Source organism: Chelonoidis abingdonii, chromosome 3, assembly GCF_003597395.2.
Source record: "Chelonoidis abingdonii isolate Lonesome George chromosome 3, CheloAbing_2.0, whole genome shotgun sequence".
Taxonomy (NCBI): domain Eukaryota; kingdom Metazoa; phylum Chordata; order Testudines; family Testudinidae; genus Chelonoidis; species Chelonoidis abingdonii.
In genome coordinates this window covers 32,698,238-32,714,167 of record NC_133771.1, presented here as the reverse complement: position 1 = coordinate 32,714,167, position 15,930 = coordinate 32,698,238, and the positions used below count along the sequence as shown (strand labels likewise).

Genomic DNA, 15,930 nt, shown 5'->3' with positions numbered 1-15,930 from the left:
AGGCCATGGGGGGCTCTGGCCGGAGGGTGTTGGGTGCGCCCCGGACCTAGCTGCGCCCCACAGCGGCTGCACCTCGGGGGGAGGGGGTGGCGGGAGGCTTCCCCCCCCCGCCCGCGTTGCTCCAGGCTGGGCCCAGTGCCGCCTAGCGTCCCCCCGCGCGCTGTGAGAGGCCAGGGCGCCGCCAAGGAGGGCGGTTGGGGCGGGACAGGCGCGCGAGGGCGGATGTCCGGCTGGCTCCCGCCTGTGGCAGCGGCGGGATGGCGGTGTCGGAGGTGTCCTGGCCCCGCATCGTGCTGTTCGGGGACTCCATCACCGAGGTACCGGGGCTGGCGGCCTCCCCCGCCCGTTCCCGCCGCGCGGCGAGGGGGCCGGGCCTGGCGCAGGGCAGCGCTCGGGGTTGCAGGACCCGCTCCGCTGTGGGGCTTCCCGTGGCACTGACCAGCCACAGCCTCAAGGGAGCCAGTTCCCATCGCCGTGTCCTGTAATCCGTACGCTCCCTCACACATCTGTGTACACACACACGCACCCCTGGTGTCCCATGCACCACCCGCCCCCACGGCCCAAAATACACACACACACACACACACACACACTCCCAATGGCTCCCTGCACTCCCTGTCCCCACACGCACACTGACCCACACAGCTGGGATCCCACACACACCCCTCCAATGGCCCAAAATACACACACACACCCAATGGCTCCCTGTCCACACACACACTGACCCACACAGCTGGGGTCCTATACACCTCCCAACACACACCCCTCCAATGGCCCAAAAAACACGCCCCCCCAATGGCTCCCTGCACCGTGTGTCCACACACACACTGACCCACACAGCTGGTGTCCCATACACCTCCCCACACACACCCTTCCAATGGCCCAAAACACACACACACCCAAGAGCTCCCTGCATCCTGTGTCCACATACACAGTGACCCACACAGCTCGTGTCCCATACACCCCTTCCCCCCCCATGGCCCAAAATACACATACACACCCCCACTGCCTTCCTACATTCCGTGTCCACACTGACCCACACAGCTGGTGTCCCCCTCCATGTCCCATACAGCCTCCCCCCTCCAAAAGCTCAGTGCACACACAGACACCCCCAATGGCTCCCTGCACCCTGTGTCCAAATACACAAGGGCCCCATACAGCTGGTGCCCCCCATGTCCCATACAACCACACACACACACACCCAGTGGCCCTGTGCACCTCTTATCCATGTCCCCCCCACACACACACCCCGTGTCCATGTCCCATACATGCACCCCCCCCCACAGCTGATGGCCCATACACTTCATATTCATTTCCCATAGATGCCCCCCCCCGCACCCCTACAATGGCTCCATACACCTACTAATTCTATGGATGCCAGATTTGTATAATTTTTGTTGGTGCCCAGAACGGGTCCAAGCAGAGTCAACCCATCCATCAGACAGACCAGATAACCGTCCCACGATTTGGAGGGCCCTGCGCTTTGGGGGGGGATGGCGGGGAGTGGGAGCTGGCACCAGTGACCAATCCAGCCCCAGCCAGCTCCTAGCCAGAAAGAGGCAGGGCAGGGGTAGGGTGACCAGATAGCAACTGTGAAAAAAACGGGACCGGGGGGGGGAGGGCAGGAGGTAGGCACCTAAAGTCCCCAAAAACAGGATCATCCCTATAGAAATGGGACATTGGTCACCCTAGGCAGGGGGAAGGGATGGACAAGTGCAGAGTCCTGCACTTGGGACGGAAGAATCCCATTGACTGTTACAGACTAGGGACCGAATGGCTAGGCAGCAGTTCTGCAGAAAAGGACCTAGGGGTTACAGTGGACGAGAAGCTGGATATGAGTCAACAGTGTGTCCTTGTTGCCAAGAAGGCTAATGGCATTTTGGGCTGTATAAGTAGGGTCATTGCCAGCAGATCGAGGGATGTGATCATTCCCCTCTATTCAACATAGGTGAGGTCTCATCTGGAGTAATGTGTCCAGTTTTGGGCCCCACACTACAAGGATGTGGAAAAATTGGAAAGAGTCCAGCGGAGGGCAACAAAAGTGATTAGGGGGCTGGAGCATGTGACTTAGGAGAGGCTGAGGGAACTGGGATTGTTTAGTCTGCAGAAGAGAAGAGTGAGGGGGGATTTGATAGCTGCTTTCAGCCATCTGAAAGGGGGTTCCAAAGAGGATGGATCAAGACTGTTCTCAGTGGTACCTGATGACAGAACAAGGAGTCATGGTCTCAAGTTGCAGTGGGGGAGGTTTAGGTTGGATATTAGTAAAAACTTTTTCAGTTAGAGAGTGGTGAAGCACTGGAATGGATTACTTAGGGTGGAAGCTCCTTCCTTAGAGGTTTTTAAGGTCAGGCTTAACAAAGCCCTGGGTGGGATGATTTAGTTGGGAATTGGTTGTGCTTTGAGCAGGGAATTGGACTAGATGACCTCCTGAGGTCCCTTCCAACCCTGATATTCTATGATTCTATTCTATGAATGGGTGCAGAGAGAGGGCACAGCAGGGATGGGAAGGAGTGGAGTGGGTGAGGAGCAGGAAGGGGCAGGGCAGGCTGTGGCCAGGTCACTTGCTGCTGCCTGTGCCAGCCCCCCAGGCTGCCTTGGACCCCGCATCCCCCTGAAGTGTAGGCCCCCCCCAAAGTGTGGGGCAGAGGGCAGTTGCCCCAGTCCAACTTATGGCCAGGAGGGCTCTGAAAATATAAACCCAAACATTGGTGGAGCTGGGCCCATTTTCCTGAATATTGGTGGGGCATGGGCCCCTATAACTCACCACCTATGAGTGTCTCTGTATCCCATGTACACCTCTCCTACTCATTGTCCCATATCTGCTCCCCCACATGCAATGTGTTCATGCTCAATCGCTTCACGCTCCTTTTGCCTAGAGTACGTAGTCTATAACCAGTGTACTCGTGCCCATCTCCATTGGTAGCATTTATAAATTTGTTAGTCTCTAATGTGCCACAAGTACTTCTTTCTACAAGCTCTGTGTATCACTGTTGGCCTTAATTAGCAAATACAGCATTACTGAATACCACTATAGACTAGACCAAGCAAATTATTTGCCTTTTGTGTCCTGTCTCTATTAACCACAAGATTAGGCACTTTTAGTACCAATGTAAAACTGATTTTATCCACAGAATCACTGGTAGCTACTGTAAGTGGTTTGTCAGATTAGAATTGCTTCTCACCCAGGTGCTTGGTAATATGTTTTCATTCTGATCTGAATTTTTAGTTAAGCATTGGCCTGGGCTGTGTGTTAAACTGAACACCTGCCACTGATAACGGTTATTTTTTACCTTAAAAGAAAAAAAACTGATACATATTGTGACAGAGTTCCTCCTCTACCTTGGTGGGTCCTGCGCTTCTTAGCAGATTTGCTCACCTCAGTGATCTTCCCCACAGTCTGGGTCAACTGCTCCTGTGTCTGATCAGGAGTTGCAAGGTTTGGGGGAAACCCAGGCCCACCCTCTACTCCAGGTTCCAGCCCAGGGCCCTTGGATTGCAGCTGTCTATAGTACCTCCTGTAACAGCTGTATGACAGCTACAACTCCCTGGGCTACTTCCCTATGGCCTCCTCCAAACACCTTCTTACCTCACCACAGGATCTTCCTCCTGGTTTCTTGATAACACTTGTCCTCCTTCAATCCTCAGCAGTTCACTCTCAGCTTCTTGCTCCCCCCCCCCCCCCCCCCCCTCCCCCCCCCCCCCCCCCCCCCCCCCTGACTCCCCCCCCCCCCCCCCCCCCAGGTGCCCTGATTAGCCTGTCTTGATTGGCTGCAGGCTGTTCTACATTAAAGTAGCTATATCCCTGCTTTCTAGACAACCCCCTCTTAATTGGTTCCAGGTGCCTATGATTAACCTGGAGGCAAGTTGCCATTTGCCCCCCCCCCCTACCATGGTCCTAGAGATGTGATTTAGTTAGCCTGGGGCTACACATACCTGTTTTCTCAGTACCTTTTACTGGTAGCCATCTTGGCCTTGCCCATCACAATATGTAACTGAAAGGGAGTTGTGTTCTGCGATCACAACACTGCACCTGGCTACTGCAGCTAAGCGTTGTAGTTATGGCTCCCTGAACATTGCTACAGGGCCACCCACGAGGGCAAAGGTATTTTAACTGCTGCGGTAGGAATTCTGTTTTACTATAAGAATCACTATAGTTCACAAGCTGGGGCTTTCCAGTAGATGTGCGCCATTGGATGGGCGTGGGTTCCTCAGGTGTTTATTTCTTGTTGCAGTATTCAAGTATAGTAACTTTACATCCAGGATTCTGTTTCAAAGCCTGACTTCATAGTTAACAACGACTTATAGAGCGCTAGGTTATAACAGGGAAAACATGAAATCAGAGCTGCTTTTCTACATTAGGATGAGGGTAACGTTTATCTTGAGGTCAGAATTAAGTTCCTGATTCCTTACCCATTGAGTTTCTCTTCAGTAGAGAAAGCTTTTAGAATCTGCATTGCATGGCATGGGAGGCAAGTTTGTAGAAATTTTTGTGGTGCCCAGAAAACTGCCACCCCAACTCTGCCCCCTCAACTCTGCCCCACCTCAAAAGGCTCGGGGCAAGGGTCCAGGGGGAGGTTCCTACGGCAGGTCCTGGGTGGGGATTTTCAGAGGGGAGATCTGGGTGCTGGGTGCAGGTCCTGGGCTGGGGATTAGGGTGCAGGAGGGGTGGCAGGCTTTGGGAGAGAAGGAGTTTGGGTGCAGGTCTGGGAGGCCCGAGTTTGGGGTGCAGGCTCTGGGTACGGGCTCTGGGTGTGCAGGAGGGGGTGAGGGGTGCAGGCTTTGGGACGGAGTTTGGGTGCAGGCTCATCTGGGGGGGGTAGGAAGGGGGAATGGTGCATGCTGAGGCAGAGAATCAGGCTGCAGGGGATATGAGGGTTGGGGCTGATACGGGATGAGGGTTCATTTGATGCAGGGGGGGCTCAAGCTGGAGCAAGGGTCAGGGTGCGGGGGGATGAGGGCTTCTGGCTGGGCAGAGGATAGGGTGCCTGGGGATGAGGTTGTGGCTGAGGGATGAGGGGTTATTGATGCAGGGGGCTTTCAGAGCTGGACAGAGGCTCAGGGCGGGGGGATGAGGGTCTCTGGCTGGGGCTGAGGATTTCGGGTGTAGGGATGAGGGCTGCTGGGGGAGAGGATCCAGGGTTCTGGGGATGAGAGTTGGGGTTGAGGATGAGAGGTTCATGATGCAGGGGGGGCTCAGAGCTGGAGCAGAGGCTCAGGGTGCAGGGGGATGAGGGCTCTGGCTGGGGCTGAGGATTCGGGTGTAGGGGATGAGGGCTCTGGCTGGGGCAGAGGATCAGGGTGCCTGGGGATCAGGGTTGGGGCTGAGGATGAGGGTTTGGGGCGTTGGAGAGACTCAGAGCTAGGGCAGAAGAGCAGGGTAAGGGCAGCCTGCCTTGCCATTAGCGCATGGCAGGCGCTAGGACCCTGGGGCAGCAGACAGCAGTTCTACCGGGAGCCGATCTGAGAGCAGGCAGGGACGCGGCGGAGGGGGGACGCAGGGGGAGGGGTGGAAGGCAAAGGCTGGGACCCGCTCCAGACAGGGAGGCGGCGGGGCGGGGTGGTGGAGGGAGACTCATGGGGGCCGAGGCCAGGGCCCGATCCAGGCAGGGCTGGGGGAGAGACCCAACTCCAAATATTGCTGGAGCAGGGCACCCAGCCCTGAATATTTCTGGAGTCTGGGCACCTTGAGCCCATATAACTCGCCGCCTATGATGCATGGTGGTACATTGTGAGTGGATTCAGTCCCACTTTGCAGCACTTCTGTAAGTTCACATGCTAGACGTAGTTAACTGACAATGTCTCAGTCAGGAAAAATACGATTGTGACCAGAAAGAGAGCCCCAAAGCAATACATCCTAATTGACCTAACTGCCTGATCAGTAAAGGCATAAGTGGCAACCTGGCTCCTTACATATAAGCTGAACCCAACATACATGTAACAACCTACTGTGTACTCAAACTGATAAGGAAGGAATCACTATCCTAATTAGTAATGACTGTCTACTTGTGTCCAGTTTGTGTTATCAGCTGGTAATTACTGTTTGGCTATAAATTAAAGCTAATTAAAATTAGATTAATATATAAAAGGATTTTAAAGCCTAATGCAAAGAGAGATTTTTTTTTTAATTTAAAGTTTCTTGTTTATAAACATTTCCATGCAAATTTTGAAAGGCAAACTATAATGTGAGAATCAAAGTGAAAGGCCATAAACAGAAATGCAAGTGCCCACTTGTCATTATCCAAACTCAGCAGTAAAAAGTAAACAAATGACATAAATAATAAAAAGGAAATGTGATTCTTTTGGTTTTAATCATCTAAGAAGTCATTAATAAAAGGTACAGAGGTTTGGTAACAATTAAAGAATTTTTAAAAAATACAGTTAACAATTGTGAGTGTCCCTTTAAGTATGAGCAGGGGTGGCCAACCTGTGGCTCCGGAGCCACATGCTGGGTCTTCAGAAGATAATATGCAGCTCCGGCTAGGAGCCGACTCTGGGGGAAAATGGTGGGTGCTGTATCTCTGTCAGTCTCCCTCCCTCTCCTAATGCCTCCTGCCCGCCGGTGACCTCCTCAATCAGCAGTTCCTCCTCTCTCCCCCATGCCTCCAGCCTGCTGCAATCTCGCAGCACTGAGGAGGCTCTGGGGGGAGGAGAGGGGACAGGGTTTGCAGCCTCACTCCTCCCTACCCCAGCACCACCTCTTTTCTCCCTGTGCCACCTGCCTGCTGTGATCAGCTGTTTTTCAACTCACAGCAGGCTTGGGGAGGTGGGGGCAGGAGCAAGGACACAGCTTACTCAGGGGCAGGGGCAGGAAGAGGCGGGGTGGAGATGGGGACTAGGGAAAGGAGTGGAGTGGGGGACAGGACCTGAGACCGAGTCAGGGGTCCAGCACCCCCTGGCCGGTACCAGTGTCTCCTTGAATAAAGCACACAGTGACTAGCTGGTGCTGAAATTTTTAATCAAAATTTTTCTTACACCATCTAACAATGGAAGGCAAGTGCAAACAAAAGAAAATACACAGATGAAAATTGATGCTTCCAACAGGAGTGGGAGAATAAATACCTTTTCGTTGAACTTAATGGTAAGGCCATATGTCTTCTTTGCCAGACATATATCTCTCAGTTCAAATCTTCAAACTTGCAACGTCGTTTCGCTTCGAGCCATGCACGTATGAATCAAGAATTCTCACAGGATTCTGAACACCACATTTTAAAACTGAAAACTTTGAAAAAACAAACAGATGTAGAAGCCCAGTTTTTCACGAGGTTTGCCAACCAATCGCAGACTGTAATATTAGCCTCCTATTATGTGACTTGGCACATAGCCTGTGTGAAAAAGCCCTACTCTGAAGGCGAGGTTATAAAAACGTGCCTCTGATGTGATTTCAGTCCTGTCACCAGAGAATGAGAATCTACAGAAGAAAATTTCTGGCCTGCAGCTTTCACGCCACATAATAGAACGCAGAATCTCTGACCTGAAGAGTGACATCAAATCACAACTGCACTTGCAACTTCAGCAGTGTATTTGAGCATCACTTTGAATGAGTTGGGCCATACACAGGATAAACCTCAGTTATCGGTAATTGTCCACACTGTGTCTGACCACTGTGTCGTAAGGAAAGAACTCCTCGACATCATGTCACTAAAGAACAAGAACTCGTGGATGAGATCTGAAGGAGGTGTTGATGTTGGTAGTTGTGAAAATCCACTTGCCTTTACAGAAGCTCACTGCCATTACAACAGACTGGGCTCCATCCAGGCGGGCATCTGCAAATGAATTAGTAGGGCTTTGTAAATCTGACAAGAGCTTGCCCGAATTTTGGACATTTCACTGTATTATTCACCAGTTGCTCCTGATAACTAAAAATCTCAAATTTGATCACGTCATGAAACCTGTCTTGCAATTTGTGAATTTCATTCTCTCAAATGCACTCAGTCACAGACAGTTTCAAAATCTAATTGAAGAACTGGATGAAGACGACTTCCCTGCTGATTTGCCATTTCACTGTGCAGTTTGATGGCTCTTGAGAGGTAAAGTTATTTCCCATTTTTTCGAGCTCCTGGAAACAATATAATTGTTTATGGAGGAGAAGCACAGAATGCACCCCGAACTTACAGATCCTGGGTGGGTTCTAGACTTGACATTTCTTGCAGACATGCTGCTGCATTTGGATAAACTAAATGTGGACTTACAAGGAAAATTCTGGTTGCTGTCTGATCTAGTGCAAGGCATATTTGCGTTCCTGAACAAACTGCAGTTGTTTCACAGATAAATGCTTGAGGGAGAACTGACACACTTTCCCTCAAAGTCACAGTGTCAAGCCAGATAAAAAGAATGGAGCAGAATCCCTAAAACAGAGCACAATAGATATACGAGTGTGATTAAAGATCTTAAGGACAGTTTTGAGGAAAGATTCCAAGATTTGCAGCAGAAAAGACCTCAAATCAGATTTCTGGTTGACCTTTTTAGTGCTGAAGCTGATTGTCTGAAACCTCCTTTAGTCAGGCCAGGTCTACACTACGAGATTAAATCGATTTTAGATACGCAATTTCAGCTACGAGAATAGCGTAGCTGAAATCAAATATCTAAAATCGATTTACTCACCCGTCTTCACCGCGCGGGATCGATCCGTGCGGCTCGCCGTGTCGAATCCGGAAGTCTGGTCGTCTAGCTGGAGTTCTGGAATCGATCTAAGCACGCTCTGGGATCGAGATATCGCGTCCAGACCAGACGCGATATTTCGATCCCCGAGCAATCGATTTTAACACGCCGATCCGGCACGTAGTCTAGACGTGGCCTCTGTGACAAAGCAACATCCCAGATGGAGACAACAGAACTTTTGGAAGATGACAGATTGAAGTCTGTTCAGAAGACAGAGGGGACCCTTACTTTCTGGAAATCTGTACCAAAAGATAACTATCCCAACATCAGAGGTGCAGCCTTAACATTAATCTTGATGTTCGGCATGACCTCTCTTTGTGAGTGTTTTCTGGACACTCAAACACGTGAAATCCAAGCATTTTGACAGACAGCCACTTAAGAGAACTGCTACATGTGAGCACAGCTGAACACAAACCAAACTTCAAGGGAATTGTTGAAAGCAAAGATTGCTGGATGTCCTACTAAGTAAAAGATTAAGTTGTTATTATCATTAACTGTACATTATAAATGTATAATAAATATGCATTATCAACTTATATAATGATTGTGTGTGTGTATACACACACGTACGTATATAATCATTACATATTACTGTGGCTCTTTGGCAATGTACATCGGTAAATTTTGGCTCCTGCTCAGGTTGGTCACCCCTGAAGTTTGAGGTAACGGATGCATAGTTCATTTATATGAGCTGATCTGCAATCTGAAATTAAAGCTACAGGTCCACATTTAGAAATGATCAGAATAAATCCTTGGCATCAATCAATCTCTTGTTACAACCTAGTTGATTTACTTATGTTTGGCTTGATCCTACACAGTTCTTTGCCCCACAGATTGAAATTAGTGGTAGTTTTGACTGTAGAAGGACAGTGCAAGGTGCACCTCTCCTGTACTGTTCCCTAATGTAGTAACAAAATGCGTGGGGATTGGGCAGGGCCAAAGCAGCCTCAGGGACACACTAATGGCCTAATTTTCAAAAGATAAGAGAGGCGACATAAAAATAAAGAGCAGTTAAATTTGGTGGGTGTGGAGAAAGGACAATAAAAAATGTACATAAAAATAAAGAGCAGTTAAATTTGGTAGGTGAGGAGAAAGGACAATAAAAAACGTAGGGAGAAAGTAGAGTGACATGCTGAATTGTAATCCTAGATATGTTTTAGTTAATATCTAAACTGTGTCCCTTTCATTCAGTTTTCCTTTCAGGACAATGGTTGGGGAGTGTTGCTTGCTCAGAAATTGGTCAGGTGAGACTTGTCAAAGTTTGTATTTTAAATGTAATGTTTAGGATGAAAGAAGTCCAAGCAGCTTTCCTGTAGTAAATTATTTTTGTTATTTAAAAGAATCATATGGAATGCCTCAGTACTTTCAATATGTGTAAATCCTTATTAAAGGCTATTACAAAGCTTGAGTAAACACTTCCTGATTCTGCAGTCAGAGCCATGCATATAGATCTTTGTAGCCATGTGAATCAGACTGCAGGCTTAGCAACTATATGTTTAGACAAACTCTACACATACACTTTATACAAACACTACATATATATTAAATTATCACAATTGTCTACTGTGTAATCTAGTTGATTTTAGAGGGATAGAGAGTCTTAAGGCAGGTATCCAGACTGAATGTTTTGAAATTTCTAAAGTTTTGCTCTGTGAGGGGGATTTTCTTCTTGTTATATGTGTTTGTTTCAGAAAATGTGATGTTTTAAATCGTGGACTGTCAGGCTACAATACAAGATGGGCAAACATAGTTCTTCCCAGACTGATCAGCAAAAGTTCTAATGTTGAAAATACTATTACAGTTACTATCTTCTTTGGCGCTAATGACAGTGCTTTAAAAGGTAGGTTAATTTTCATTTTTTCTCTCTCAATTGTTCTCTTAAAACAAGTTTTAAAAAGTGTAATATGTCAGATAGAGATTACCAAACAGAGTGGGACACAAAGGGGTTAACATTTCTCCTGGTCCTGCTCCATCAGTTTGTTTTTTTTAAAATGAGTTTACTACATTAATGTACCGTTATTCATTTAAATCTCATGTGTACTTTTGGTTTTTGTTGCTCTTTCTCTGGCCAAATATTCGTATGTGAGACTATGAAGGAAATTTCAAAGAGGGACAAATGGTTCTAAGTGTCTAACTCCCTTGGGACTTTAAGTTGGAGTTAGGTGCCTAACTGCTATTTGTGCCTTTGGAAATAGCCTTATAATCCACTGGCTGATGGAAATTGTAGTCAGAATGTGGGAAAAGACACAACAGAATGCCTTTCAGCCTCTGTTAAAGGTATTGCCTTCTATGACAGGATAACTGGCTCTGTGGATGAGGGGAAAGCAGTGGACATGTTACTCCTTGACTTTAGCAAAGCTTTTGATACAGTCTCACACAGTATTCTTGCCAGCAAGTTAAAGATGTATGGGCTGGATGAATAGACTATAAGGTGGATAGAAAGCTGGCTAAATCGTTGGGCTCAACAGATAGTGATCAATGGCTCCATGTCTAGTTAGCAGCCGGTATCAAGCAGAGTGCCCCAAGGGTCAGTCCTGGGGCCATTTTTGTTCAATATTCATTAAAGATCTGGGGGATGGCATGGACTGCACCCTCAGCAAGTTTGCAGATGACACTAAACTGGAAGGAGTGGTAGATATGCTTGAGGGTAGGGACACGATACAGAGGGACCTAGACAAATTAGAGGATGGGGCCAAAAGAAATCTGATGAAGTTCAACAAGGACAAGTGCAGAGTCTGCATTCGGATGGAAGAATCCCATGTACTGCTACACGACTAAGGGACTGAAGTTGCTAGGCAGCAGTCCGCAGCGAAAAAGGACCTAGTGGTTAAAGCTGACGAAGAAGCTGGTGAGAGTCAGCAGTGTCTTGCTCTGTTGCCAGAAGGCTAACAGCATTTTGGGCTGTATAGTAGGGCATTTGCAGCAATTGAGGGTGGTGAGTATTCCCCTCTATTTGGCATCTTGGTGAGATGTCTCATCTGGAGTATTGTGTCCAGTTTTGGGCCCAACTACAGAAGGGTGGAAGAAGATTGAAAGTTAGTGGAGGGCAACAAAAATGATAGGGAGCTGGAGCACTGACTTACGAGGAGAGCTGAGGAATGGGATTATTCAGTCGCAGAAAGAGAAGAAGAGGAGTGATTTGGAATAGCTGCTAATCAGCTACAAAGAGATGGATTACACTGAATCTCAGTAGTAGCAGAATGACAGAACGAGGAGTAAAGTCTCAAGTTAAGTGGGGGAGGTTTAGGTTGGATATAGGAAAGCTCTCTCACTAGGAGGGTGGTGAGCACTGGAATGGTTACCTAGGGAGGTGGGGGAATCTCCGTCTTAGAGGTTTTAGGTCAAGGTTAACAAAGCCTGGTGAGATGATTTAAGTTTGAGATTGTCATGCTTGGGGCAGGGGGAGTTTGGACTAGATGACCTCCTAAGTCACAACCCGGAATCTCGTGATCCTGTGTTACCTAACAAATAATAAAATTAGATGATAAATTATAAGTCACAGTGGACCAGTCCTCTGTTAGGGTCCACAACTTTTGCAGCAATAAATTATTGTGGGCTATTATATCTTCTTCTGTTTTCTCTCTAATTTTAGTGGTATTTGCTACTTTATTTTGTAACACCACTTGTTCCATGAGACACCTGTAGTGTAATTCCAGTCTAAACTCTCAACATCTTTCTTGTCTATCATACTGAATTGCACTGTGTGTGAGATTGAAATTTTGGTATAAATGTGTTGGACTTTTTTATGTCATTTTTCTGTTAAAGAAAATCATTTTATTTCAGCGCTACATAGGATATTCTATATGGCGTAGAAATGCATGCTTGGAGATGTGATTTCTAATGACACTAATTGGTCTATACAGTATTATGTTAAAACACACTAGGGAACTTTTAGATGCACATCAAAAGGGCTACAGGGAACAACTGGTGTGTCACCTTTGGTCCACTTCAAATACACAGATATCTTGTGTGCATTGCTGCTTATGTAACAAGTCTAAGAAGATAAATCTGCTATCTGTAATCATTTGATTTTTTATTAGGGAAGTTTGTACAAAAAAAGACAATAGAATTAAATCTGTTAAGAGACTTCTCTTCAGTTGTTTAAGTGGATAGGAAATTATTTACAGTACTACAGTTTTTCCTCTGGCTCTCTATGCATTACGATTTGCTGTGGTATCATTTCCCAACACTTGATGAATCATCGGATCATGTAGAACTTCATATTGAGAAGAAGGAAAGTATCCACATTTGTATGCTGTGTAAATAAGTATTGTGTATAATTTACAATGGGCATCTTGGTTTTGTATGAACAATTGTTTCTTCCCTAAACAGATGTGAATTCCAACCAACACATTCCACTGAAGGAATATGCTGATAATTTAAAAAGCATGATACAATATCTGAAGTCCATAGACATTACTGAAGACAAAATTATTTTGATAACACCACCCCCTCTCTATGAACCAGCTTGGGAAAAAGAGTGTATTGCCAAAGGTAAAAGGAATTCTCCCAGTTTTGGGATTAAAAACAAGTAGAAAGGTTGCCAGTTTGGGTGTCCCAAGTTGCTGACCTGCAGACTGACAAAGGATTTGCTCGGTATTTGTGCCAAACTGCATGTGTATTCTCTGAGCCAATGAAAAGAGGCTGCTGGTAGGTCTGCTAAACATCTCTGGAATTACATTATAGATGGTGTGGTCTGACCATGCTGTGCCTTAACACCCCTTGCAAAGCAGCCTGCGAAGTGAGTAGCAATGCAGTGTGGTACACCTTGGATCATTTTCTTGCTGTTACAACATATTCCTCATTTATCAGATTAAGCAGCAATATTCCACCTCATGCTTTATTTCTGAAAAATACAGTTCTGAGAAAATGGTCTCTGTCAGAGGAAAAAGCAAAAAAAAAGTTTAATGCCTATTAGCTTCTCCCTGTACTGTTCAAGTCACTCTTACAATAGAGACATAACACGGCCTAGTTCCTGGTGGGGAGCCTACCTGACCTCAGCTGATGTCAATTGTCATAGCTTCACTGACATGTTACTACAGTTTGCACCAGCTGAATGACTGCCCCCAGGTGCTCGTGTGTTTGGACAGCCTGTGCAGTGGCACAGTATGTATACTTTAAAAAGAATCCTGACAATGGTATTAGTCCATTCCTTGAGGGAAATGGTAGAATTATCCACAATAATGCAAAAAAGGGAGAAGTATTCAATAAATATTTCTGTTCTCTGTTTGGGAAAAAACAGATGATATAGTCTCATGTAGGGTGATAACATTCTTTCCATTCCACTAGTGTCTCTGGAAGATGTTAGAATCCACTAAAGTTAGACATTTTTAAATTAGCAGGGCCAGATAACTTGCATCCAAGAATTTTAAAAGAGCCAGCGAAGGAGCAGTAATGTTGTGGACCAGTAATACTGATTTTCAATAAGTCTTGGAGCAATGGGGAAGTTTCAGAAGGCTGGAAGAAAGCTAATGTTGTGCCAATTTTTAAAAAGAATAAATAGAATGACCCAAGTAATTTTAGGCCTGTCAGCCTGACATTGATACCAGGCAAAAGAGTGGAGCAACGGATATAGGACTCAATAGAGAATTAAAGGAAGGTAATGTAATTAATGCAAATAGTTTTATGGAGAATAGATCCTGTCAGACTAACTTGATATTAGATTATAGTTTGGTTGATAAAGGTAAATGATCACATAATATACTTAGATATCTGTAAGGCATTTGACGTAGTACTGTATGACATTTTGATTAAAAAACTAGAATGATAAAAAATGGACATGGCACACATTGAACGGATAGATTTCACTGATTCAGAGAGATGTGAATCACTTGGTAAACTGGAGTCAAACAATACGTGTTTTATTAAATGTATACAGGTAGGAACAAAGAATGTAGGCCATATTTAAAGGACAGGTGATTTGATCCTGGGAAGCAGTGACTATGAAAAAGATAGTGGGGGGAGGGGAGAGGAAGAGGGGGAATAATCAGCTGAACATGAGCTCCCAAGTGTAGTGATGTGGCCAAAAGAGCTGATGCAATCCTTGGATGCATCAACAGGAGAATCTTGAGTAGGAATAGAGAGGTTATGTTACCTCTATATTTGACAATGGTGTGACTACTGCTGGAATAGCGTGTCCAGTTCTGATGTCCACCATTCAAGAAAGATGTTGAGAAATGGGAGAGGATTCAGAAAAGAGCCATGAGAATAATTAAAGGATTAGAAAAACATGCCTTCTAGTGATAGACTGGAAGAGCTCAATTTATTTAACTTAACAAAGAGAAGGTTAAGGAGTAACTTGATTACAGTCTGTAACTATCTACAGGGAAAACAAATTTAATAATGGGCTCTTCAATCTAGCAGAAAAAGGTATAATACAATCTGTCAAAGTTAGACTAAGGACTCACAGTTTGTCAGACCACTCTGTTTTAGTAGCACAGCGCTCTATTAATACACCCAGATAATGTGAGCAGCATACAAGACACAAACTGTCTTATTTATACAGATAAAAGGGGGGGAGCACTTAGCAAGATAACAAAGGAAGCAGAATCTGATAAGTTTACCTGGGCTAGCCATGAATATCTTATTTCCTTACCATTACCGATCTGCTGTTAATGTTTCACCATTAGCACCCTTGTTTATGCCTAATGTTTCTTTTCCTGGCACTTGTATTTCAACATTTCTTATTTCTGCTTAAAGGTACATACAACATTTCTTTAATCCATTCAAGGCTCCTAAGGTTTACAAGCAGTACGTTAAATATGGCAAATAAAACTGAGGAAAGGTTTTAAGAGTCTGGCAACACAACAGCGATCCGACAGGTGGCCTCCAGAAGCCTCATGCATGGATAGTGGCTGGACCAGAAAGAGACCTGTGCCTCATTAGGAAAAGCATACTGGTGTTTACTGACGATACCAATGAGTATAGTGCACGAGCCACTTAGAACAATCGCATATCTCTAATTCATGAAGCAGCCGATCTTATGGAAGTGGCTAAGTAACCTTTCAATTCTCATGGCAAGGAACTGGTGTGTTCAGGAGGCTTAACTTCCGTTTGGGACCTTAGATTTTGTATGCTTTTCAGTTAATCTCTGTTATATCCCAGAAATGTGTGTCACCCATGACGCCAAAACGAGTGTAATATGATGTGAATATTCGTGATGAACAAGAGATAAGAAATGGTTAAACTTTGTGGAACCCATAATTTGTTGTCATGGTGGCGACTTACAAAAGAGTAGGAAAGTAGAATGATATATCTGGAAAATGAAGAAGT

At 45.8% G+C, this 15,930-nt stretch overlaps 2 protein-coding genes across 2 annotated transcripts in view; one reads left to right on the top strand and one right to left on the bottom strand.

Annotated features, from left to right (window-relative positions):
- ADAM17 (ADAM metallopeptidase domain 17) overlaps positions 1 to 15,930 on the bottom strand; it is a 443,735-nt gene that overhangs the window by 350,957 nt on the left and 76,848 nt on the right. The window lies entirely within an intron of this gene.
- The window catches only part of IAH1 (isoamyl acetate hydrolyzing esterase 1 (putative)), a 20,247-nt gene continuing 4,540 nt past the window's right edge, over positions 224 to 15,930 (top strand). The window contains exons 1-4 of the mRNA XM_032777453.2: positions 224 to 317; positions 9,850 to 9,902; positions 10,350 to 10,498; positions 12,991 to 13,152. Of these exons, the coding sequence (XP_032633344.1) occupies positions 258 to 317; positions 9,850 to 9,902; positions 10,350 to 10,498; positions 12,991 to 13,152 (424 nt within the window). The 5' untranslated portion in view covers positions 224 to 257. The remainder of the gene's footprint in view (positions 318 to 9,849; positions 9,903 to 10,349; positions 10,499 to 12,990; positions 13,153 to 15,930) is intronic.